Raw genomic sequence first — 24,888 nt, forward strand, 5'->3', positions numbered from 1 at the left:
AATACTAACGATGACGAAATATCTCGCTCCGGCAGAGCCCTTTGTATTTAATTCGCATTGGTTGGGAGCACGTCTGCACACTTACGGACGGACACTTGGCGTCTTGGTTATGATCGAGTGTGCCCGTACCGTTAGCTCACCTCTTCGGTCGGCATTGTGTGCTGTCCTTCGCGTCTGCTGTGTGCGCTTTGCCGTGGCTGTTCAGCGAGAGGCGTAACCTTGCGTCGTCTTCATCTGCGTGACTGTCGTCGTCGGGTGTGGACGAGCCCACGCACTCGTCGACAGCCGAGGACTGTGGCTTCCATACATTCCGCAATTTTTTTTTCTCGTGCGCTCGCTGTATTTTGCCGCCGTGCTCCAGCGCCACCACGCAGCACTAGTGCGTGTGTGTGCTAGCGTCCTTCTAGCGATGGATGGGTGCGACGAGGGTGCGGTGCTCTCGGGCTTGCCCCCCTCGTCACCAGCAGGGACCGCTTTCGTCGCCGCTGCCCTCGTCGTGTCTGGACGTCGGTATGCGCGGGACCTTGGGCTCGAAAAGCGGTGTCACGTTACTGCGATGTCCCCCTTGCCACGCCCCTTCTCTTTCGTCCGCGTTTGTGTGACGACTGGGACCCGGCGTGCCCCGTGACGACGAGACGCGGGCGGCGGCGATGCTGGTCCAAGCGGCACTGCTCTCGCGTGAGAACTGCGCTGTGTGTTTTCCCATGGAGTGAGGGGAGACCGTAACCTTTCGCTGAAGAAGGGATCGGCGAACCATTCGCCTCTCTCTCTTTAATTGAGATAACCTGAGGCTTTGAATCCAGCAATCGTTTTTCTTTTCGTCGGTGGTTCATTTCGAACACTACAACGATATCGGGACGCAATCGGTATTCACTCTCGCCTCGGGATGATACATGGTCCTCCGAGATGAGGCTACGCAGCGCTCCTTCCACTACTGCACTTTAGCTGTGTTTTCTTTACCCACATGGCACATACCCACTAAGCTTGGCCTCGCCGTTGTCTTTTATATGCGCGTGCACGTCTACATGTAGACGTGTTCACCGGGTGATGCTTCTCAAGGCAACAGGACTGACCGAATGGCTTACACCTGCTATAGCGACGCACTACAGTAAACATATAATACCAGAAATGTCATAATAGCCAACGCTGACCGGTGCTTATAACGTGCACTGTGGCTTCTTTGCCCGACCTCCCGTAAAAATCTAGATATACGCATCTACGCAAGCTGCCCGCTCACTTTTTCCCTGCCTCGGTGGTCTAGTCCAAAGCTACTCGGTTGCTGTCCCGCAGGTGGCGGGACCGAATCCTAGCTGCTGTGGCTGCATTTTCAATGGAGGCGAAAGTGCTGTATAATATGACCGTGTGCTCAGATTTGGGTGCGTAATAAGGAACCCCAGGTGGTCAAAGCTTCACTATGGCGTCTCTTATAATCATATGGTGGTTTTAGGACGTTAAACCCCACATATAAATCAATGCCCGCTCATTTTTAAACTGTCAACATTCCGAGAGTGGATATGCAACCCTTTCGAAGTATTATCGTCATACTGGGATGGCTGAACTCTGAGCTGCCAGTAGCCACTCGATCATGTGGCGTCTAATCCTGATGGCCGTAGTCAAATGGAGAATACTTTGATCGGTTATCTTGCGCCTAAAGCTATATGTACAGTGCCAATTTTCATGAAAGGGAACACGCGAACGCGTGGCCTGCACGCTCAGGCGGCTGCTTGTAGTTTGTTCAAGCGGGAGTTATAGCACCCACTGCCTCTATTCCTGACATCTACTGGCGAGCAAGACAACTGGTCATTGGTGACGTGGAACCGGCGGCAATCATAGCAACCGCCTCCCTTTCAAGGCGATTAAGTAAGAGACCGGGCGTAATCACCTTGAAGCCGGGGGAGCGGGTCGCAATCTTGCCGCCGGTTTTATATCGCTCATGTCTGGTTGTTTTGCTCGCCACTAGATGACAGGAATAGAGGCTGTGGGTGCTATCGCTCCCGATTTATTGCGCTACAAGCAACCCCCGGAGCGTGTGGGCCATGCGTTCGCGTGTTCTCTTTCATGAAAATTGACACAGTACGTGCTCAGAATGAAGGCCCCTTAGGTGCGTGGGGCAAATGAGGCCCTCATTTGTGTGTGTGTGTGTGTGTGTGTGTGTGTGTGTGTGTGTGTGTGTGTGTGTGTGTGTGTGTGTGTGTGTGTGTGTGTGTGTGTGTGTGTGTGTGTGTGTGTGTGTGTGTGTGTGTTCTGCGTTTGCCCGGAGAACGAAGAGATGGGAATTCAGAAGGAGTCAAATTCTGCCTATCACTCTCTTCAAGGATTTTCCTGCGCTACCACTCCGACATAATTTCGGCGGATACACGCAGGGGGCGCAATACACGTCCGCGTTCCGCCGCGCGTCCTAAGTACGCGCGAGAGGCGGCCGGGTGACTCCTCGCAGAGAACTGGAGGTCGGCCGTCGTCCCTCTCCCAGCGAGCCCAGGCGCCACCTCGTCTGCTGCGAGCGCTCGGCAATGCGTGCGTACCGCCTTGTGCTAGAATGACGATGCCGGCCTCCTCTTTCTCATCCCCTACGGCAAGAGCGGGCGCATGGATAAACGCCGGCGGAGGCATGGCTGGCGGCCAGTCAAGGTCTTGGGAACACGAGCACGAATAGGTCCGGTATTATCTGTGATGAAGCGGTACGAAGGCTTGTCCGGAGAAGCGCCGCGTTCACAATTACAATCTGCGTGACGTGCTCCGCTACGGCAGGTCGATGTAACGAGACTTCATTTAGTATCTAACATTCGGATTGATGATGCTCACGTTTTCACTATAAGCGGGACGCAGCAGGTCATCTGGACATTGGGGACTTGGGGTGTTGCCCAAGTCTCGCGGGCTTATTTTGCTGTAGTGGACGATTTCAATTGAAGCAGGAACGAATGACGCGCGGAAAATGGAGGCAGATTTGAAATAATTGCCTGTGTTTATCACTTTTCTGTCGTTAGTTTTCGTCGCTTATGGTTGTAATTCATTCCTCGATTTATAACATTATTGAGCGGTTTGTTGATTCTTGAAATCTTCGACATGACGGTGTTATGGTCAGCTTTTTTGTCATTACTGTTATTTATAGTTTATTTGTTTACAAGCTACTTCCAAGCTTACGCCAGTAAATACCCCCCCCCCCCCCCCCCGTGTCGGCAGCGGATGCATGTTCACGGGTATGTAGATAATCGGGTTGTACACTACAATTTCTCGTCGGTCGCTAGGCAATTGTAAATGTATAAAGATACGAGTTGTTAGGCGACCCTTCGAGAAATCGTTAGACGAGGGGAATATGTTCATACACAACAAGGAATTAATGTTTTATTATAGATAAAGTTTCTTATCCGAACGCCAATATCTTCTTATTCGGATGCAATATTCAGTATAACAGAAGCGTGTCCAGTGCATGGCCAACCCCATTTCAGCTCTCTTTAGCTAGCGTTCAATATGCTGACGAGCGCAGGTGCTAGGAAGTATTCCGCGCAGACTTCTAGCGGCAGTCGTGTTGGTCAGCGTTTTACCGGCTCTCGCTCTCTTTGTTTAATACTGCCTGGTGCGAAGAACCATTGATAAACAACACTCGTATATCATTCAGAAAGCACGTTTCGTTCCTATATGCTCTGCACTAACTATACCTCGTCGCGATTTGACCGCTCCTTCTCTGCAATGGCACAAGGGCTTTGTCGTGAAAATTGTGCAAAGAGTAACGGGGGCGTATTGATATACGAGTACAACAGAGGTCATGCGCGGCAGCTTTTATGTCCCTTTTTCACATGTCACCACCAGGCGATTTTCGAGGGTTTCTTTTCCAAGTACTAAACGAGGTATGAGTTAGAGCACGAAGTATCTGTTCTTTCCTGACGTCCTTGTTCCTCATAGAGTGGGCTCCTTTTTTTTTTTTTTGTCTAGAATGAATCACCACTGTCAGTGCTTTGAGGCCGTGAGCAAGTGGTAGAAATTTTGCTGTTATAATGCTGCGCCGAGTGTCGATCTTGAGAATCATCCACCGCGGTATATTATGTGCGAAGCACTTGCCATGCGCGGAACACCGTTTCATTTAGTCCCCAAGGTCGACGTCGGCCGGTGAGAACGAAATTGCGTTCGCGCTCTCCTTGCCGTCATTGTGTGGAACGACCGAAGTCGGTGAGAGGGTGCCGCGTCCATGCGCTCATTGGGGATTCCGTGTTTATGTCGGCGGGCTCCGGTGGGAAGGCTGTGACCCAGTAGCGGGGGATGTCTTCTTCTCGCCTCCCGTGTTTCGCCAAGGAGGCGGACGGGAAGGGGGAGCAAAATCGCTACGAAGGGCGCGGCACCGCGCTTCCACGGCGCCTGCAGGAAGCGGCGGCAAGGGGAAAACGCGACAAGGAAAAGGGCCCCGCGGGAGACATGCCCGCGTTTCTGCAGCCAGTCCCGTCCACAGTGTACGGCCACCTCTACACTGTGGTATACTGCTCTGGGCATCCTGTCTCGGGGTCGAACCCAGCCCCGAGAGAGGATTTCGCCGTTCGCCCTCTTTCACTTGTTTTCCTTCATGGGAACCAGACGCGCCCGCGGAGGCTACGTTTTCGGGGCGAGTGAAATATGTGAGAAGTATACATGAGGGAGCTGCACTTTCGGGAGGGAGGGCGCGCTCCTAGAAGCGCGTTTGTTGTTGTGTGGGTAAATTTGTGCGCTCGTCGTTTATGGGCACCTCCGTATGCAGTAAGCTATAGGGCTAGCATCCTCGCAATCACTAGTGGTACATATCAGCCTTACCGCTGTTGGTGTTGGTAATACCCAAGTTGCTATTGGCGTCGTCACGCAGCTGTAAACAACTGGTTATATACAACAGATCCGACTTTTCAACATATGTCTGTTTGTACAACGTTCGTACATATCCTTAGCGTCTGTTAGTGACGTTTAGCTCCAGAAAGAAATTACACCGTAGTCACCTTCCGTCCGCATGTTACGCATACCGATGATCCTCGTGACACTTGGGAGCTGCCGAAATTTTCTGGAGGTCTTGCATTTTTTTTGTTTTTGGCATAAGTGTTTGGTTATGGCATGCCTACGTGCATAAAAGTTTTCTCTCTCTCTCTCTCTCTCTCTCTCTCTCTCTCTGTGTGTGTGTGTGTGTGTGTGTGTGTGTGTGTGTGTGTGTGTGTGTGTGTGTGTGTGTGTGTGTGTGTGTGTGTGTGTGTGTGTGTGTGTGTGTGTGTGTGTGTGTGTGTGTGTGTGTGTGTGTGTGTGTGTCTCTCTCTCTCTCTCTCTCTCTCAGTCAATACGCGTATTAAATTGGCAAAACTGCTAGGACGGTATGCGCCGGTCATCTTCGCAGAACAGTTTTACGCCGTTATACAAATACGTTGCCGCTGCTAAAGTTACATCGACATCAAACGCATATTGTAGCGCAAGAAACGCCAAGACGGACACAAAGAACGACACACCACAAGCGCTTGCCGTTCTTGGTGTCCGTCTTCTCGTTTGTTGCGCTACATAATGAATTGGATCCGGTACCAACTAGCCCAAAAACAAGTCCTTCTGCATGTATAATTACAAGAAATCGATAACTGGTTTCTCAAGTCATCAAGTTAAGAGCAGTTTATATGGTGCCACATAATATGACTTATTATTTGTTCTTAATAACTTTCGTGTCCTGCAATGTTTTAGTCTACAGGCCTTTATAGTGTTAATAGAAATATCGTGTTGCCCCGCCGCGGTGGTCTAGTGGCTAAGGTACTCGGCTGCAGACCCGCAGGTCGCGGGTTCAAATCCCGGCTGCGGCGGCTGCATTTCCGATGGAGGCGGAAATGTCGTAGGCCCGTGTGCTCAGATTTGGGTGCACGTTAAAGAACCCCAGGTGGTCAAAATTTCCGGAGCCCTCCACTACGGCGTCTCTCATAATCATATGGTGGTTTTGGGACGTTAAACCCCACAAATCAATCAATCAATCAATCAGAAATATCGTGTATGGTGGCGCAAAAACTTGCCTTGGCGCCACCATGCGGATGCATTCCTGTGACGCGCAAGGTTGGATTGCTAGCCTTCTGCTGCTTTTAGAGTCTGCTTTTTTACTATTATTCCTATAGATCACTTCATCTAAGTCCGTAAAATTGTGCAACGGCTCCGTCGCTGAGTGTAAGAAATGGGAAATAACCGCTCTAAAAAATTTTACGTCCTCTAATTCTTTAGGTAATGCTGACTGCCGGCATCATCTGATATACATGGCCTCCGATATGGAAGACGCGGTGGCGGGGCATGCGGCTCTTGGTAATCAATCATTTTGTGTCGAACTGAAACTAAGCATCAAATGGACTTTAGTGCGTGCTTGCGGTAATGAAACATATGTTTGCTGCAAGAAATGCCTGCAACCATGCAACTTTATTTATTTCAGGTTTGCTTCTAAAAATGGGCTGTCGTTGACACAAACATGCGCAAATAATTTCTAGCATGCATAGCCCTACGAAGCATGGTGCAAGTGGCTTCTCCGCTTTGTGGCAAGCAAAGCAATGCAGCTGCAACCTTTCTCAAATGATTAGAGGCAAATGAGAGAGAACTGTATGCACACGCCCGTCTCATTCAGAATATGTAAATAGAACACGTTACACTTGCGCACAGTTTTCCCTGCGGCGCCATTTTATTTATATTTTGCTTCGTACGGCGCCAGTTGTCTACGCTTGTCGCGTGGTGCAATTTCGGTAGCCATCGAGTCATATAGGGACGAACCTGTCTAATGATTGCCCGACTTTTGGAGCGTCTACTAAGGTGCCAATCGCAATTGAAGAATACGGTCCCGATCGGGTTCGATTGCGGTATAGTATGCACTGTGAACTGCCCTGTGTGCGTGCACTGTGTGCTAGCCGGTCATATTACTTGGCGCACTTGATTGTGCATGCTGCGAGGTCTGGCCTAACATGCTTTAACCTTGGTGATTTCGTTTAAGCGGAAGTACCAGCGTCCAGTATTTACAGCTTCGTTGATAAACAGTGAGAGATTTCGCGGCTGTTGTTAGAAGATGAATTACTGTGTAAAGCTGGCAACGTTTTTTGCCTCTAGCGTAAAACACCGAGAAGAGCAAGTAACGCTGGTGATGAACTCATTGTACAGACATAATCTGCGAGCGAGGAACACCATGGACAGAAGTCGAACCGCGTGTGGTTCGGGAAAAGACATGAGCATAAAAGGTAGCCTGTGGTGGAAGTTATGCCTATGAAAGTGGTAACTTTCAGCATGCCGCGACTCAAGCAGCACATTTCGGGTGTAAGAAAGAAGGTCGCATTGGACACGCTGACCGAACACGTGCAAGTTATTGGCTAGGCCACGAAATAGACTGTGATAAGGCAAAGACAACCGAAAGAGATGTTGTCTTGAGTATATATGTTAAAACATACATGACCGGGCTGTTTGTGCATGCATTTTTCGTAGGGAACATGGCTCTCGTGCGGGAGCCAGAATATCTTGCTTTTGGGAATTAACATTTGTGGTTAGTGTGGGGTTGAAATAACAATACATACAGGTGACTGCGCCATTATCCAAGCAGGTTAGGGGTAAATGTGAAGGCTCACGCCTCATTACTTTTCGTAGGTAGCGCGCTGTGGCACGAAACAGAAAAGTACTATGCCGTCGATAACTTTTACCGCACTTTTTAGCATTTAGTAGTTTCTAGACTTCCGCAAGCATGAAGTGAGAGTGAAGTAGCGCTGTTCAGAAGAGAAAATGCCGTGAAACCATGGTTTAAAAAAAACAATGCATTCAATCGTCCGCTTTCCTTCGCCAAAGCGAGGTGATATCACGTTACCTAACCCTGCACGTCATAGCGATTGCAGCGTCGCGCCCAATACCGCTCTGTTTTGTGTGCTAATGTTTTTGGTGCGACAGTTTAGTGCGTTATAATATGCAGCCCCTGTTTGCAGTGTACGACTAAAGGTTGCCTTAAAGGCACCGACAACTGATTTGTTTTCTACCCAGTTTTTTTTTCCAGCGTGACTGAAAGCTTACCCTTCTCAGTGTTCGCAGTTGCAGTAGTCACTCCCAAAAGCACGTAGTTACTTTATAAGCTGTATTTTTCGATCGAATTGAACGGCTCTGAACACCGACGTGCCTTTTTGTCCAGCAACGCTGAGAATCGATAGAGAGGCAGGTGGCCCTTTAGGGACTTGTGCATGCTGTTATTGTTCTGCTTTCGCAAGAGTTCCTGTAACTATGCTTAACCACGTTTATTTTGAGCTTTATAAGTATTTTTGAAAATAACAAGCCGTTACATTGAGACGATGTGGCCTTACACAGCTTCACTGTATTCGTACCGCATTGCGGGCGCCTGCGCCCAAGATTGATGCGCCTGTGTCGTAAATGGCTCGTCTTTCGTCGTTACTCTCCCGACACACGAGCCAAGTCAAGTCACGGAAAACGTCTCTGCGCGCCATTTCTGAAACAAAGTGTAGGTAAAAAAAATACGTCACCCCAAAATGTTAGCAACCTGGAAACTACGTGGACGGTTTCATGAGCGCGTAGAAAAGTTGCTCAAGATGCGCTGAGGAGCACGGGATGATTACGTCACGCGAAATTAGCGCCGCTTTATTGCGCACTACTAACGCAGGTCTATAAGTACATTTTTCATTTTTATGTAGTGATATTTGTTACTATAAAGTAGCAAACAATAATTCAATACTAACAGAAAAATTGTTGACCGTGTACACTAGTTGACGGTCGGGTGACAGGGCAGCTCGGATAATTGAAATTTCTGCCACCAGGTGGCGGCACATGCTGTTTTTGCTTTTTTTTTGCTTGAGCTTAGAATACAGGAGGTCACGCTAGAGATAACAGATAAATACAAATATCTGGGCGTATGGATAAGCAATGGGACCGAGTACCTAAAGGAACACGAAATATACGTGACGACTAAAGGTAACAGGAATGCAGCAGTGATGAAAAATAGGGCACTGTGGAATTACAATAGGTATGATGTTGTGAGAGGAATATGGAAAGGGGTCATGGTTCCTGGGCTGACGTTCGGCAATGCGGTCTTGTGCATGAGATCAGAAGTTCAAGCAAGATTAGAAATTAAGCAACGTGGAATAGGTAGGCTTGCTTTAGGAGCTCACGGGAATACACCAAATCAGGGAGTACAAGGTGATATGGGATGGACATCATTTGAGGGCAGGGAAGCTAGCAGCAAGATAAAATTTGAGAAGCGATTGAGAGAAATGGGGGAAGAGCGTTGTGCTAGGAAGGTTTTCAGCTATTTGTACATGAAGAATGTCGATACAAAATGGAGGAAGCGAACCAGGAAATTGACTGGTAAATACTTAGAAAACAGCAGGTGGCCAAAACAAAAAGAACTATCGGTTAAGAAGAAAGTGAAGGAAATGGAGACTGACATGTGGAGAATTGGCATGATTAAGAAGTCCGCACTAGAGATCTATCGAACTTTTAAGCAGGAAATTGCCAAGGAAAGGATCTATGATAATACTCGGGGTAGTTCTCTACTGTTTGAGGCCAGGACGGGAGTGTTGCGAACCAAGACATATCGGGCCAAATACGAAGGTGTAGACACAGCATGCAATGCGTGTGGAGAGGAAGAAGAAACTGCCGAACACTTGATAATGTTCTGTAAAGGGCTTCACCCTATAGTTCAGGATGATGGCGCAGAGTTTCAAAGCACAGGGGTTTAGGGACAGGGAGGGCAAAATAGACTTTAAGCGGGTAGACTTAACTAGAAGGAGGTTATCTGATTGGTGGCTAAAGTCAAGGCACGAGTGAAAATTAAACCTTTCACTGCAAAGTACGAATCCTCAACCTCACTATTTAAATGGAAAAAAAGATAAATCTAATGGTTAGTTCACTAAGTATTATGGCTAGGTGGCGTCAGCCGCCGCTCGATTTAAAGGTTTCAGCCACATCCATCCATCCATCCATCCATCCATGCTATCTTCAATGAAGAAATAATAATATAACTCTACTTCTTACGAGAAAAGTATGGTTGGTCTGAATCACTGCGACAGACAATCTTTCCATCCGTGCAGTCATCTCATTTCATGTTCTGGGCAGTTGTCGGTCCCTTTAAGAGGCGAGAAGGGAGCAAAGTTGGTTGGGGAACAAACTAGTGTTAAACGGACACTAAAACAGAAATTTGGACTACAGCATCGTCAAATCAATCGCACTGTACATTAAGCGACGCGCTGTCTTTGAAATCAGCTACGGGTAATTATATGTTATCTTTATGTCGTCGAAGGTACAAGCGTTGCTGGCGATGACATCGTATTTGGCGGTTTGAGCGGCACTAATCTCTCCGTGGCCTCTGCAATCAACGCCGGCAGCGCGCCGTCAGGCAACGGAGACTTAACGCGCGGAGTGGTCAAGGTCCGCACCGACAGTGGTCGCACCACTATACCAGCCGTTCATAGTTTGTTCTGCTGTATGCTGACAATCTGCAAAAGTCAAAGGTTATGCGGGCAAACAAAAAGGTGTTTGAGAACGATCGCACATAAATGTAAATTTGGGCTATATGATTTTGTCTTCAGGGTTGACGTTGGGACGCAGACGCGTGGATACTGGCGTTGATCGGATAGCGAGAGCCCGGAGCTCACTGCAGCGACCATCTCTATAGATCGCTATAGATTGGCAGCGCACAATGCATGCAGCTTGGGCAATTCGTGGTGTCCGATAAAAGGAACCTCAAAATACATACGCTGTCGCCGAGATTTTGTCCATATCGAGCACGTTGCAACTCAAGCAGGCGACACTCGCTGTCCACCGGAGGTTGAGTGAAGTAGACTGGACATATAGGTCGCAGGTGCTACGCATCGTAGTACAATGCTACATGTAATGGGAGCGTTCGGTTGAAAACTCGTTCGACTGCGGCCGCTGTGATCTGCAGTGATTCGTACGTGTAACATCTTGCAATAAATTACGCAGTTAACGCAGTGGGCTTAAAATCGGTCTGCAAGTGGTTTACCGGCTCAATGTGCATGTTTATGCAATATCATCTAAAACATTTTCTGTGTGCAATGCGGGCAACGTGATTGCAAAGTAATCGTTCGTCAATATTGACAACAGACTGCATTGCAATATGAGGGAGGCAGAGTGGACAGGTGACATTAATAAGTCTGTGGAAATAACGTGGCCGCAGGAGGCACATGTCCGGGTTTATTGGCTAAACATGGGAGAAGCATTTGCAGTGGGCGTATGTGAGGCTGATCGTAAGGGCTAAAGGGTGGTCGAGCTTTCCTTGGTTTGGGACACGAGCCAGTTTATTTTAGAGGTGTGCACAGGCCCAGGCTAGCCCGAAAACCGAGCCCGTGTCTGGCTTAGGCCAGCTTTTTTATTTATCGGGTGGGCAGGGCCAGGTGCAAAGCCCGTATCGAGGCCGAAATATTGTTTTCTAACACTTAGTGATGAGCACGGAAAATGAGTTTTGTGACTATATCTATGGAATGACCCCCCCGTCCGGTATCTTAGGTACCAAACTTCTGGAATAACGAGGAGTTTAAATATCCCAAGGTTGTTACGCCTGAGAAAAATATATTGGCAATTCCGACTGCCAGTGCTAGCAGCGAACGGAACTTCAGTGCGGTGGAGTATGTGATGCAGGAACGCCGTACTTCACTGAAGCCCGAATAATTGGACACGTTGTTATTTTAACGCGACACCTTGTAATCGGTGTATATAAGGAGTGTCGCATGTCGTTTTCGTATGCATGTTTCACTTTGATACGTTGAATGAAATGCCACATTATCGGAAAACGATATCTTGTCTCCGAAGCAAACCTCGTCGCGCAGCGCCGGGCCAGGCCCAGGGTTTTGTTTTTGTATGTCAGGCTGGACCGGGCGGGCTCGCAGCTCTGTGTGATCGAGCTCGGACGGGCCTTCGGTGCAGTCGGTGGGCCCGGGTCGGGTTTGGGCTCGGAAAGGCGGCCCGTGCACAGCGCTACAGTGTACACTCAGTTGATGAGATTGCGTTGTATTTTGTGCGCAGGCTATAAGCACTGGCACGCCGACCTGCGCATGGAGGATACCCCGCTGGAGGCCGGCCTGGGCTTCACGTGCAAACTGAAGTCGGACGTGGACTTCTTGGGCCGGACGGCGCTGGAGCGCCAGAAGGCAGATGGCTTGCGCAAGCGCATCGCCTGCTTCACCGTTGATGAGTGAGTGGTTAAATTACTTGGCACCGTTGCTCTATAGATACGCTTCTAAAGGACACCGAATAGAATACATATACCTGGAATGAAAATATTAAAGCGCGGCGTACAGTGTAATTTGCCTTAAGTGTAACTTTCTCACGAAGGCATCAGAGTTTGTCGTTTATGTTATTCTAATTTTATGAGGTCGCGGGATCGAATCCCGGCTGCGGCGGCTGCATTTCCGATGGAGGCGGGAATGTTGCAGGCCCGTGTGCTCAGATTCGGGTGCACGTTAAAGAACCCCGCAGGTGGTCGACATTTTCTGAGCCCTCCACTACGGCGTCTCTCATAATCATATGGTGGTTTTAGGACGTTAAACCCCACATATCAATCGATTAATTCTAATTTTATGGGATGTTCTTTCGGGCTTCTCTTTATCTTCTTCTTTCGAATTGTTAACATTTGTGTCAAACATCGTCAAATACGAGTAAGCGAGTTGCTAGCTTGCGTAGACATGGTTCTCAACGTGTCCTTGTATTGTCCTCGCTTAAAGGGACACTAAATGCAAACATTAAGTCGGCGTTAATTGTTGAAACAGCGGCCCAGAAACCTCGTACTTTTGCGCTAGGGAAGTGATTATTTTGAAATGAAATCATGTTTTAGTGGTCCGCATCGCGTTAGCGCTCTTCAAATCACTTGCTTGAAGGCGGTATTTCAGACGTCACTGTTGCCGTGTCCAACGCTGCCCGCCTTTACTGCGCGGCCGCCGACACTATAGCAGCGGAGTGTAAGTATATAGAAGGCGCCTCAGCAGCAACGCCGGCCATAGCCAGGGCCGGGCTAGACTGCGCCTGCGCGCGCTTCTTTCCTGGAAGGGAGCGCGCAGGTGAAGTCTAGCCCAGCCGTGCCATAGCTCGCTCGGTTCAACTGGGCCCCGCTAGGTGGCACCATCGTTACGGCCTAACCAGACAAAAACGGAACTTATGAATCACTCGCGTCATTCTCCATAGTAATTTTAGGCAGTTCTTTCCATAAATCAAACAGAAACGGACATGTAGAATTTTGTTACGTCACTCGAAGCACAGAAGGTTCTTACCTTATTGCAGCTAGTTTGATTACCCGTGACTAATTGTAGTCGGGTACTCTCGTGTCATAGGGATCATGTGCAAAATATCGTGTCGCACGTCGTGTGATGCATTTTAGCTTAACCTCTCGGTAATTAGGGCACTGCTGTATAATGCCGTTTTAGACGTTTTCATACGTTGAAATTTTGCTCTGACATTAATAGTTATTTGCCTTTAGTGTCCCTTTATTAGCATTCAGCGCAAGAATAAAACAATAATGCGTGAATTAATTTATGTTAAGTACTGGTACAAGTTATATTGTACATACATACATACATACATACATACATACATACATACATACATACATACATACATACATACATACATACATACATACATACATACATACATACATACATACATACATACATACATACATACATACATACATACATCATACATAGTGCTACCACTGTTCCCTATAGGAAACTAGGGGATTTACTCACGTGGACAACATAAAATCCTGGATCCCAGCCATAGACACCTTCGCTGTATAGCTGATAGGTGGTATTCCTGTTTTTACTCATGTTCAACGGCCGTGATTTATCAGTTCAAGACACGACACACCGCGTCTCATTATTGCCGCTAAAACGCGTTAATCTTTGCAGCAGTGTGCTGGAAATTCCGTATGGTATAACCGGTGGCTCTTTCATGCTATCCTTGTCGTAGGAGTACATTAACATTCACCCACCCGCCCGCCCACCCATTTCCACACACGTGCACGCACAAACACACGCGCGCGCACGCACTAACACATGCGCGAGCACGCACAGATAGAGAGAGAGAGGCTATGAATTGAACCAGCGGCCTTGTGCGTTGCTGCAGCTGCGGATGGTCATTTCTGCAATCGAACATCGTTCTAAATTACAGTCAGCTGCCACATTCCCAAGGAATAGCGATGTCCTATTAATGATACATTCGACTCGACTTTGGCACCTCTGTACTAGAATTAAAATGTCTGGTAAAGCAGCTACGCTTTATTGCGATGCTAGGCCAGCTCTGATTCGGCTGCAATAATCACAGCTCATTATATCACCTTTACGTACCCGCTCGTACTCGCCGTACAATTAAGCGAGCGCTGTCTTACACGTGGCGTCGCCGCTACAGCGTGCGCATAACAGCCCAGCAGTTTTCCACTGTCCGCTACCTGACTGCGCACGTCGTCCAAATTGGTGCGTTCACGCCAACCGTAATGTAGGTTGCCGTGTACGTTTGCGATCCATCGGCCAACGGAGAAGAAACGTGGTGGCGCAATAAATTTCGCGCTTTGCTAAGAGCGAAGCAAGCTCGCGTTTTTCGAGGGTAAAGTCTGATTTACTCTTGTCAATACCGCTCAGGGACGGCCCTAGCAAGTGCTTCCGTCTCATCGTTTATTTGTGCAGATGTGGGAATATATATGCTTCGTGCTATAGTAAAACTTAAGCCTTAAAGACGAGCTAGTTGGCACATATAGTATACATCTTAAGAACCCTGGAGCGTGAACTGAGACAAGGACAAAGAGAAAGAAAACGCGGGTGATAGTTACCTCCCTATCTGTCCCTGTCTCACTTCGCGCTCGAAGGTTCTCAAGATGTGAAACTTCTTGTTGTTCGAGAAGCACTGTATTACCGGCTTAAAGCTGCGTTATTAATATTAGACGGTAAACAGTTATAGTATACCGGGGCTCAGCGGGATAGCGGGTTTACCGTGATAGCGGGATCGAAGTGCGCATGCGCAGATACGTACAGGCGTCAGCATAAGTGCGCAGACCACGGGATTGCGTGGCCGAAGGCACCGACGTGCTATCTAGCGACGAGACGCCTGTTGAGGTGCGCACGCGCGTCCCGTGTCGTATCAGAAGGCCTCTCTTGCCCCCGTATTCTAGGACGCCCCTTCACCTAATGCTCCACCTTCACTTGAGAAAGGCGATCGGAGCGCCATCTCTAGGCAGGGCAAGTCACTGCATATCAGCGATAATTTGCTGCTATTCTTGAGTAGCGCCGCGTCATTTTCAGCCGAGCAGCGGCGCAGTGCTCAACTCTGTCAAGTGAAGGGTGAAAGTCGAGTCCAGGAGCGTTCTGTGAATACGGGGGTCAGACGCGCTCGTAGCCAAAACAACGACTGGGTATCGCTGTCTTTGCTCCATCAAATTCGTGCCGTTTTTCTTTCTCTTTTTTTTTACGTAGTGGTTGCGACGGCACTGGTTCCAGCGCCAGGCTCGCGTCGTTATTTACACCAGTTGATTAGCATAACTAAGCGTAGCCAGCCTCGCGAAACCTGACGAAGTCAAGCACAGAAAATTAAAGGGACTGTCTACCGTCCTGTTTTGTGTCGCAATAAAAAGCGTACCATGTGAAGTGTCTAACCTTGCAGCGGTTTCTCTGGAAAGTGCGTAGAAAATTTTAAAACAGAATTTTTCTGTCCGCGTTTATGCCTCCTTCCATCGGTGGGATGAATGCCCACCACACTGGTTCGTGCTGGCGAAAGTCGAAAACTGAAACCGCATGCGGTTTTTGCAGGCTTCACCAAGTTTGGTTATTAATAAAACAAATACCTTAGTGGTCGTTTTAGGCACGCACACACTTTTTTGTTGTTCTCATGAGCGGCGGCGGACGCCGTGGTCGCGTTTCTGTGCCGTTTGCAGGCGGGCATGTTGGTATGTACATAATGCAGGCAAGACAACACACCGCTGGCAGCGCCACCGGGCGCCTATTTGAACGCGTGAGAAAAAAAAATCAGAAATTGGTCTCTGGCGCAAGCTAAAGCTGCCTCAAGTGAATAAAATACAATTTCAAGCTAAACGTGTTTCTTTTTAAGCAAAATAAGTTTACCTGCAAGGATTTTTTTTTGTCCTACCGGCATATTGTCATGATTGACCACATTCCCTGTTGGGTGACACTACTGGTCGCTTTTTATCGACTTTCAACATCAAGTTAAAATTATAATTGCTTTTTTTCTGGCACGAAAGCATGCTCGTTGCCGCTGTTGTGATGAACGATCTTTTCATTCGCGCCACAATCAGAAAACTTTTTCCGAGCGGTAGACAATTCCTTTAAGTTTTCTCAGCTCAGCTTGCCTTTGTTGCGTTAGAGTAAGTTGAACTTGAATGAGCCTAGTTGAGTGAATGTAAGTGTAGCCGATGTTAATCTAGCCTGAAGCGCGGTATGACCTCATAAATTCGGGCGTAATTCAGTCTAAGCACTGTCCAGGTTACTGCTCTTTATGTTAAACGTAGTAAAGCTTCGATGCGCCCAGATGGGTCGAGAAACGTACACGTACATTCTCTATTGCGAGGTATGAAAAACAAATCCTCAGGCCGCAGTGTACATGTGCAGCTAAATCCAATTAAGCATGTAGTTGATCATTCTATCATTTATTTAGGCGATAGAAATTAGCCCACACAAGGCAAACTTTATCGTGGCCAATTAAGCCAAGTCGACTTCCCCATGAGCGTAGAGATGCCAAGCCCTGGAAGATAGTATTTACTCATTACTGACACATACAGATTAAGCTCATTATTTTCTAATTTGTCTTACTTAAGACGCCTACCAGTTATGGCTGATTGAATAGCCCCGTATGGAATCACACACAAGACATACTGGAGTTTCACGTGGCATAATAATGCTAATAATGCATAACTAAGCTAAGGAGGCAGCACCAAGGTAAGCATTGAAAATTCTGACGAAGTATGGTCGATCATGGTATCATCATACTAATCTTATTATAATTAGGTGTGATTGAGCACGTTATAATAAAACGTATAAAGTAATTGAAGTTGAATTTCTATGGTCTCACAGAATGAAAGCACAAGAAGATACTAATAACTAATCACCGAGTGTAGTTTCGTTGAGCTAAACTGAATCTAACTAGCCTTGAAATATGTCAGTTATGTCTTCATAATTGTTGAGCTTTTTTCATCATAACTAGGCTCATTTTAGTTCAACTTCGCCTAACGCAACAAAAGCAAGCTGAGCTGAGATCGACTTCTGTGCTTGGCTTCATCGGGCTTTGCGAGACTGGCTTCGCTTTGTAATGCCAATAAACTGGTATAACTAATGACGCGAGCCAGGAACCGCCATCGTAGCTGCTACGTAAAGAAAAAAATAAATTGATAAAGTGGCACAAATCTGATGGAGCACAGACAGCGACACCGAGTTGTCATTTTGGCTACGAGCGCGTCGGAGAGAGTGACGTCAGAGGCCAACTGATACGACTGGACGCGCGTGCGCGTCGCAGTAGGCGTCTCGTCGCTAGATGGCGCGTCGATGCATTCCGCCACGTTATCCTGTGGCCTGCACACTTATGCTCACGCCTGTACGTTACTCGTTTACCGCTTACCGTACGTGTGCTATTTTCCAGATTTAACGTTACCGTGTTAGCGTGACGTACGTAAAAATGGCAGCGCTTTCGGACGCCCGCTTTGAAGTGATTTTTGGTGGTGTTGTTCAAAGGTTCACTTCGTTTGCCTTCAGTAAGCTTCGATGACCGAATATTACAGATAAGCTAGCGTTATTTTTTTTTAGATAACTTCCTATTTCGAACATCTCTAGGCCTAACTAGAAGATCGATGTGAACAAATCAGCAACACTAATGTTCTCGCGTTTGGTGCGTGGTTCACATTTATTTACTTTTATTGTTACTGAAATAAAGTTGTAACGATGCTTCGCGCGTTGACACAGGTAAGCGTTCTCGTTTTCTTTTCCTTTTTCATTGTTCCTTAAATTATCAACCCTCCAATAGGTGGCGCCACCATCCCAGCTGGGGCACGTAAACGCTATCTCGCTAAACTATGGAAGATACTGTGAACTATTTTACAGCTCTTCTGATTGACGCTCCTTGTCCGTGCATTCCCGAAGCGAGCAGCTCAGGTTCCAAACGACGTGTTTGTTCCCTGGTGAAATCAGGAAAGTGCGGAACAAGCAGAATAAAGTGCTGGAGTGAGATTCAGCGACAGTGGAGAACCAAACGAATTTTAAAATTGTAAACTCCCGAGGAAAGAAGACATGTCGGCGGGCTCGAAGAGAGAGCTGGCGAGAGATTTTATCGGTAATCAACTCGTATACAGATGGAAACAGTCTGGAACAAGGGTAAACGAGCTACACGGACGAGACACACATCCACGTCCTCTGGGGAGCACACAAGGATACAACTTAGAAGAGCAATAAGGCCTAAGTGCACATTTTCAATACGTCTTCAGCTCTTCACACTACGCTGAAACATTTTAAAACTATGAAACAGTCACAAAGCGACAGAATTAAGCTATAAACAATGTGTGCAAAAACTGAAGCCCACAGTAACCACTTCTTTTAGCAGAGCTACAGGCACACGAATAAAATAAACCCTCCAGCCACTTTCAGTCCAGAGTTTCTAATGTTAAAATTAAGAACTAAATACTGACCCAACGTTTCGGGACCGCTTCGGTCCCTTCTTCAGGGGTAACTGCTCGGCCGACTCAAAGCTACTTTTCTTAGTCGTGGCGCCCTCTCCATCATCCTTCTGCCCGCCGTTCTTGTTTCAGCGGTGTTTGCTCCACTGGTTCCCCAGTCTGTGCGCGTATATACGCTCAGCAAGGTGCCAGGAGAGCATTTCATGTGTCCAGGTGTGGTTTAGATATACCAGGTCCCCTCGCAGTATAGTCTATATAGTGGCTAAGGTACTCGGCTGCTGGCCCGCAGGTCGTGGGATGGAATCCCGGCAGCGTCGGCTGCATTTCCGATAGAGGCGGTACTGCTGTAGGCCCGTGTGCTCAGATTTGGGTGCACGTTAAAGAATTGCAGGTGCTCTAAATTTCCGGAGTCCTCCAGTACGGCGTCTCTCATAATCACGTTAAACCCCACATATCAATCAAATAAATATGCGAGGACTCTACTAAGAACTGCCTTTTCGTGCGGCTACCTTTTGTGCCGATGGCTCTAGATGACAGACAGCATTAAACAGTGGCAATAATTGTCCCGCGGGTCCTATTTATACCTCATGAAAAGCAGGAAAGTGAGTCCCAAATGTGTTTTGAGTTGAGAAGCGAGTCTTGGAAGTTTATTTTGATCATGATCCTGAATATCATAGAGAAAAGTTCTCCTAAGCACCCTCTTATTCGAAGGTTGTCATGTTTTGACCCCAGATAAGTGTTGAAGACAGAAATCTATCTTGGGAAGCTGAAAGTTGTTCTTAACCGCTTAATTGATAGCAAACTCCTTTCTGAGCACAAGAGATATTGTGTGCACAATATATTCGCTTCTGCCATGAAAAACAGCATGAACTGCAAAACTATGTAAGATACCTTGAACGCCTTGACGTTCTCTTTGTGTGCTAATGAAGCATGACCCGCCATTATAAATATTTTGGAAAATGCTGAACTCCCTTCTCTTGCATAGCCATGGACATGATTCAGTAAAACAAGGTTTTATTGTGAACAAACATATTGTGGTCGAAAACATATATATATATATATATATATATATATATATATATATATATATATATATATATATATATATATATATATATATATATATATATATATAGCAGAGCTCTCGTATATCTCTCAATGAGTCGTTTGCGAAGCTGTGAAAACCCACGGTAGACTGCTTAACGTTCCACTGTTGAAAGAACTCAAGTCATTAGTGCGCCAGGGCTGGCCTAGATATGCGTTACACAGGGAAGAACAGAAGAAGCAGGCAGTGACACAGCAGGTAACCTTAAAAAGAAAACTACTCGAGCTCGGGGAGCGCCCCACCGCGGTGGTCTAGTGGCTAAGGTATTCGGCTGTTGACGCGCAGGTCGCGGGATCAAATCCCTACTTCGGCGGCTGCATTTCCGATGGAGGCGGAAATGCTGTAGGCCCGTGTGCTCATATTTGGGTGCACGTTAAAAGAACCCCAGGTGGTCGAAAGTTCCAGAGCCCTCCACTACGGCGTCTCTGATAATCATATGTGGTTTTGGGACGTTAAACCCCACATATCTATCTATCTATGCACTTAACTTTCAAACTGCACCTCTTGCAGCTCGAACGTGTGCGCTGTTTTTCTTATATAGCCTATACTGATTTCATAAAACCTGCATGTCGTGTATGTATAGTTGTTTGTTGCCGTGCGCAGTGCAGTTGGTAGGCCGCTGAGCGCATTTCCATTATCCATAGAGCGCACTACTGCAACTTCCGGTCGTCTTCGCCGTCACATTCGGGGAAGTCACTTGGCCCGGGCAGAAAACTCACGTTCGACGTCAAACTACCGTCGCGCGATTCATACGAGAAGTGAGGCTCGGCCTGGCATTGAAAAGTATCGCTGTTGTGCCGGGTTCAGTGGTTGGGCCCGTGTCTCTGCCGTGCCAGTTCCAGCGTTAGTGGGTGTGGCGTCTCTTCGGTGGCCGTTCGCTTGCACTGTTACTCGTTCATTTAACTATGAACAAACTCGCCGAGAAAGAAGCGTGTTTTTGCCGGTAACCTGCGTCGTGCCTCTTCGCGGTTCTCGCTATTTTGCAAGCATCACCACCGCCAGAGTCTGTATAGTGACGTGCAAGAGACGTTTCTTGCGCAGGTCACGTGACCCAAAGACTCCGAGGGGGGGGGGGCAGTAAACTTTCCCGTGCCCTGCTTCTTCTTGATATGACGACTTCACGGAATATGCGTGTCGTATTGTATATATATAGTTCGCTCGTTGCCGTATGCAGCGCGCATGTCTGGCCGCACTGTGCACGTGCGAACCACGCAAATGGCACTTGCCGGGAAAACAGGAATGTGTTCGTGGTGGCAACGCGTGCAATTACACCGGCCAATCGGTAATCACACTGGCAGCTTTATAGAGGCTGGTGTATGTGTACGTATACTGTGCATCATCACGAGTCGCCATTGGAGTCAGGGTAGTTGTTGTAGATGTTATATATATATATATATATATATATATATATATATATATATATATATATATATATATATATATATATATATATATATATATATATATATATATATATATATATATATATATATATAATGTGTGTGTGTGTGTATAGCTTGCTTCTATTTACTGATTAGAAGGTCGCGGGTTTTATTCCGGTCGTGGCTGGGTCGAACATAAAACCGCAGATATTATTATTATTATTTTCTTCTGTAACGTCACATATTCGCAGGAAGAACGCGCTTTCAATGTTGGATGTTTTTGGGGCCTAATTTTTTTTTCGTTTTTTTATCTTAGTCATATATGAGACATGGATTTCTTTCTTTTTCGCGCTTTGACGTTAGAAAAAAAAGACACAAAGCACACAAAATGCGCCCGGAACGCTGGATCAAAGCTTTATTTGGGTGAAATTAACAATTTCGATGGGCCATCCGTAGCACAGCTTGTTACGGCAATACTTGATCAAATTTATCTCAGTGTGCCAACATACGTTCCTCTCTGTCAATCTCCGTTAGCATAGGAAGTACCTTTTCCGCAGCCTGTCCGGGTTCTTTTTTTTTGACAGATATCGAGCTGGGAAATCATTTTTTATTATGTAACCCAAATTTCTTTTTTTTTGTTTCGACTTTATTCGATTCAAACCGAAAGCATGGAGCCTCGTAGAAATCAATCAACAGTGCGGCTGCAAACATAGGTGCTCGGTGAGCTCTCCACCAATGGCATACCTCACTGGTGGGGCTGCAGCAGTGGTTCTCGCGGCTCTTCTTTTTTTTTTTCTTTCTGTTCTCACGAGTCGATTATAGTCGCCAAGGCGCTTACTCTCTCCGCTGTCCCAGCATGCGGTCACCTTACAGAGGTGATTCTGTTCGATCGATGACGACCATTTCCACCGTGTTCTGTGCTCTGACGGCGGCGCATCTGTGTCGGCGCTTTTGTGCGTCTGGTCGCGATGGCGTGACACGTCGAGCAGACTCGAAAATCAATCGGCGCGCTTCTTTTCTACGTGGATTGATTGTCTTCTGGCGTGGGACTGGAAAGGAGCGGCGGCGGCGGCGTCTTTTACTCCATTGCCTGGCGAATCGGCGACCGTCCCTGGTGTGGGTGACGGGAAGTTTCAGGTAGCACGGCGACAGGAAGGAGAAAGTGATCTCGTCTCGGAGCATAACGTCTGCTCCGTACCCGTATGCATGATGCCGGCGCTGACGCTCGGCCTGTCGCTATAGTCCAGAGCCTTGGTTTTTTTCCGACTGGTCTGTTATAAAAGGCGCGGGTTGGGTGGCAGGAACTTTCTCGTAGCACGCCGACAGGAAAAAAAAAAAGCGCGTAATACAAATGTCGTCGGTTCAAAGCCCACCGACGGAAAGGGTGATTTTTCATCACCCTAAATCGCTGTACTACAGCTAATAAAAAAACCACAAATAATGTCCCCTATGCTCTCGCTCAATTATTTGTCGCTTTCATATGCTGTGTTCCAGAGGTACGGTAGGAACTTAAGCAGGCCATTTAAGGAACACCATAATAAAAATAATCCTTTCACAATACTGCACGCGGAAGTCTCGGTGAGAAGGTCCTTGGTAAACGAGAATACGCAAAAACAAAAAACGCAGGTGGGTACGCCACCTCGACATTGCCGCACCAACTCGCTGGGACTTCGTGAATTTTGACACTGCTGCAACACTTCATGTAGTTATTCTGTTAGCTGACATGTATCTTTAAATTAACAATTGTAAAGTTTCAAAGAAGACGTTGCTGGCCTACATTGATTGTTTTCACTTTAGCGCCGCTTCAAATATTGTTGTGATATATAATCTAGGACTGTACCTAGTTGACGATGTAAGATCTGCGGCAGTGCCCCGCCGCGGTGGTCTAGTCGCTAAGGTACTCGGCTGCTGACCCGCAGGCCGCGGGTTCAAATCCCGGCTGCGGCGGCTGCATTTCCGATGGAGGCGGAAATGTTGTAGGCCCGTGTGCTCAGATTCGGGTGCACGTTAAAGAACCCCAGGTGGTCGAAATTTCCGGAGCCCTCCACTACGGCGTCTCTCATAATCATATGGTGGTTTTGGGACGTTAAACCCCACATATCAATCAATCAATCAAGATCTGCGGCAGTAGCGTGCATACGTCAGCATTACGTAGCCATTTTCTTTCGGAAGGGAAAACTGTGGAAACGATGCTTTCTGTCCCTCCATAATTTCACGAAACGCCGCAAGATTTTGCCACTAAATACCCTAAAAGGAAAAAAAAATCTAGGGACTTTAGTTGCGACCAGCGCTCTCTGTGACCGTCCACGTCTCCGGCTTTGCATTATTAAGGAAAAAAAAAATTCCTGAGGTGGTCAAACGCGAAAAGTGACTTTCGGCGGGAGCGCTAGTCATGCAGAAAAAGAAATACGATGACGTCATATAGGTCGCCAAAAATTTATGATGTCACCATGACCTCACGGCATGTGAATCGCTGTTTGATGATAGTTCGGCCGATCCCGGAGCGGCACTGCAAAAGCACGTGAGCTGCAGAGAGCTTTCGGAGGGACAATGCGATGATGGATGATTGATTTGTGGGGTTTAACGTCCCACAACCACCATATGATTATGAGAGACGCCGTAGTGGAGGGCTCCGGAAATTTCGACCACCTGGGGTTCTTTAGCGTGCACCCAGATCTGAGCATAGAGGTCTACAACATTTCCGCCTCCATCGGAAATGCAGCCGCCGCAGCCGGGATTCGAGCCCGCGACCTGCGGGTCAGCAGCCGAGTACCTTAGCCACTAGACCACCGCGGCGGGGTGATGCGATGATGGAGCGTGTGACTTTTGTGTACCGCACTGCCTTTGTATACGGACGGCGTGAACATCCGTCTGAATGGGGTATTCTTCCTCTTCTCTGCACCAGGGACGTGGCGCTGCACGGACTGGAGGCGATCTGGCGCGACGACGAAGTGGTGGGCTTCACTCGGCGCGGCGAGTACGGCTTTGCCCTGGGCAAGAGCCTCGCGTACGGCTACGTCAAGCGACCCGACGGCGCACCGGTGTCTGCGGACTACCTCGCTTCGGGCAACTACTGGCTCGAGTCCCTGGGCCGTCGCTTCAAGGCCACCTTCCACGCCAAGGCGCCCTTGGATCCGACCAACAAGAGGGTCAAGGGAGTGTACGACGAGCCGCTGCCCTGCGACAGCCGCCCCTGAAGACGCGCTGACATCGCTCAGAGGGGCGTTCAAGAGAAACAATAAATCAGTTTATGCATACGTGTTATTCTCTCGAAACTCTGTTGTTCATTCTTGTATCATCGGGGAAGTATTAGAAAGAGAAAATGAAGGTTGAAGTTTCATTTTTGAATTTCCCGCCGAAACTTCAGCATGTGCACGCTCTTCACTCGGACGCCACAAATTTATCCTTTTTTTTTTGGGTATTGTGGCCGTATTGGTTCAAATATATTTGCTAGAACTTGCTACGTTAAGATCCTTGGTCTGTCGTGTAGCATAATCTAAACATTTTTTACCGATAAGTGATTACTTAGGCCTTAGCCGACGCCGTCAAAATCTGTGACGCCAGGGTGCGCTGGTGCGGAAACTTAAAAACTCCGGCGATTTTTCGAGGTCAGTGAATCTCAATGAAATTCACTGGGTAGGCTCATTTGCCTGTTTGCGCCATTCATGCCCAATTGCAGGTCTGAGAGTTTTGCAGATTCTTTTCAAATGAATTTCATAGCTTGCCTCAAAACGCTCACCTCACTTGCCTGAATTAATGGAAACATTGCGTGTGACGTAGAGTTCCGCCTG

General features: G+C 47.5%; 1 protein-coding gene across 2 annotated transcripts in view; it reads left to right on the forward strand.

The window, feature by feature from the left end:
- The window catches only part of Sardh (Sarcosine dehydrogenase), a 168,515-nt gene extending 144,154 nt beyond the window's left edge, over positions 1-24,361 (forward strand). For both annotated transcript variants that reach the window (XM_037413481.2, XM_037413480.2), the window contains exons 18-19: positions 11,974-12,142; positions 24,003-24,361. In XM_037413481.2, coding sequence (XP_037269378.2) covers positions 11,974-12,142; positions 24,003-24,294 — 461 coding nt within the window. In that variant the 3' untranslated portion in view covers positions 24,295-24,361. The remainder of the gene's footprint in view (positions 1-11,973; positions 12,143-24,002) is intronic.
- Positions 24,362-24,888: the final 527 nt, after the last annotated feature.

The sequence above is a fragment of the Rhipicephalus microplus genome, chromosome X, assembly GCF_043290135.1.
Source record: "Rhipicephalus microplus isolate Deutch F79 chromosome X, USDA_Rmic, whole genome shotgun sequence".
Taxonomy (NCBI): Eukaryota; Metazoa; Arthropoda; class Arachnida; order Ixodida; family Ixodidae; genus Rhipicephalus; species Rhipicephalus microplus.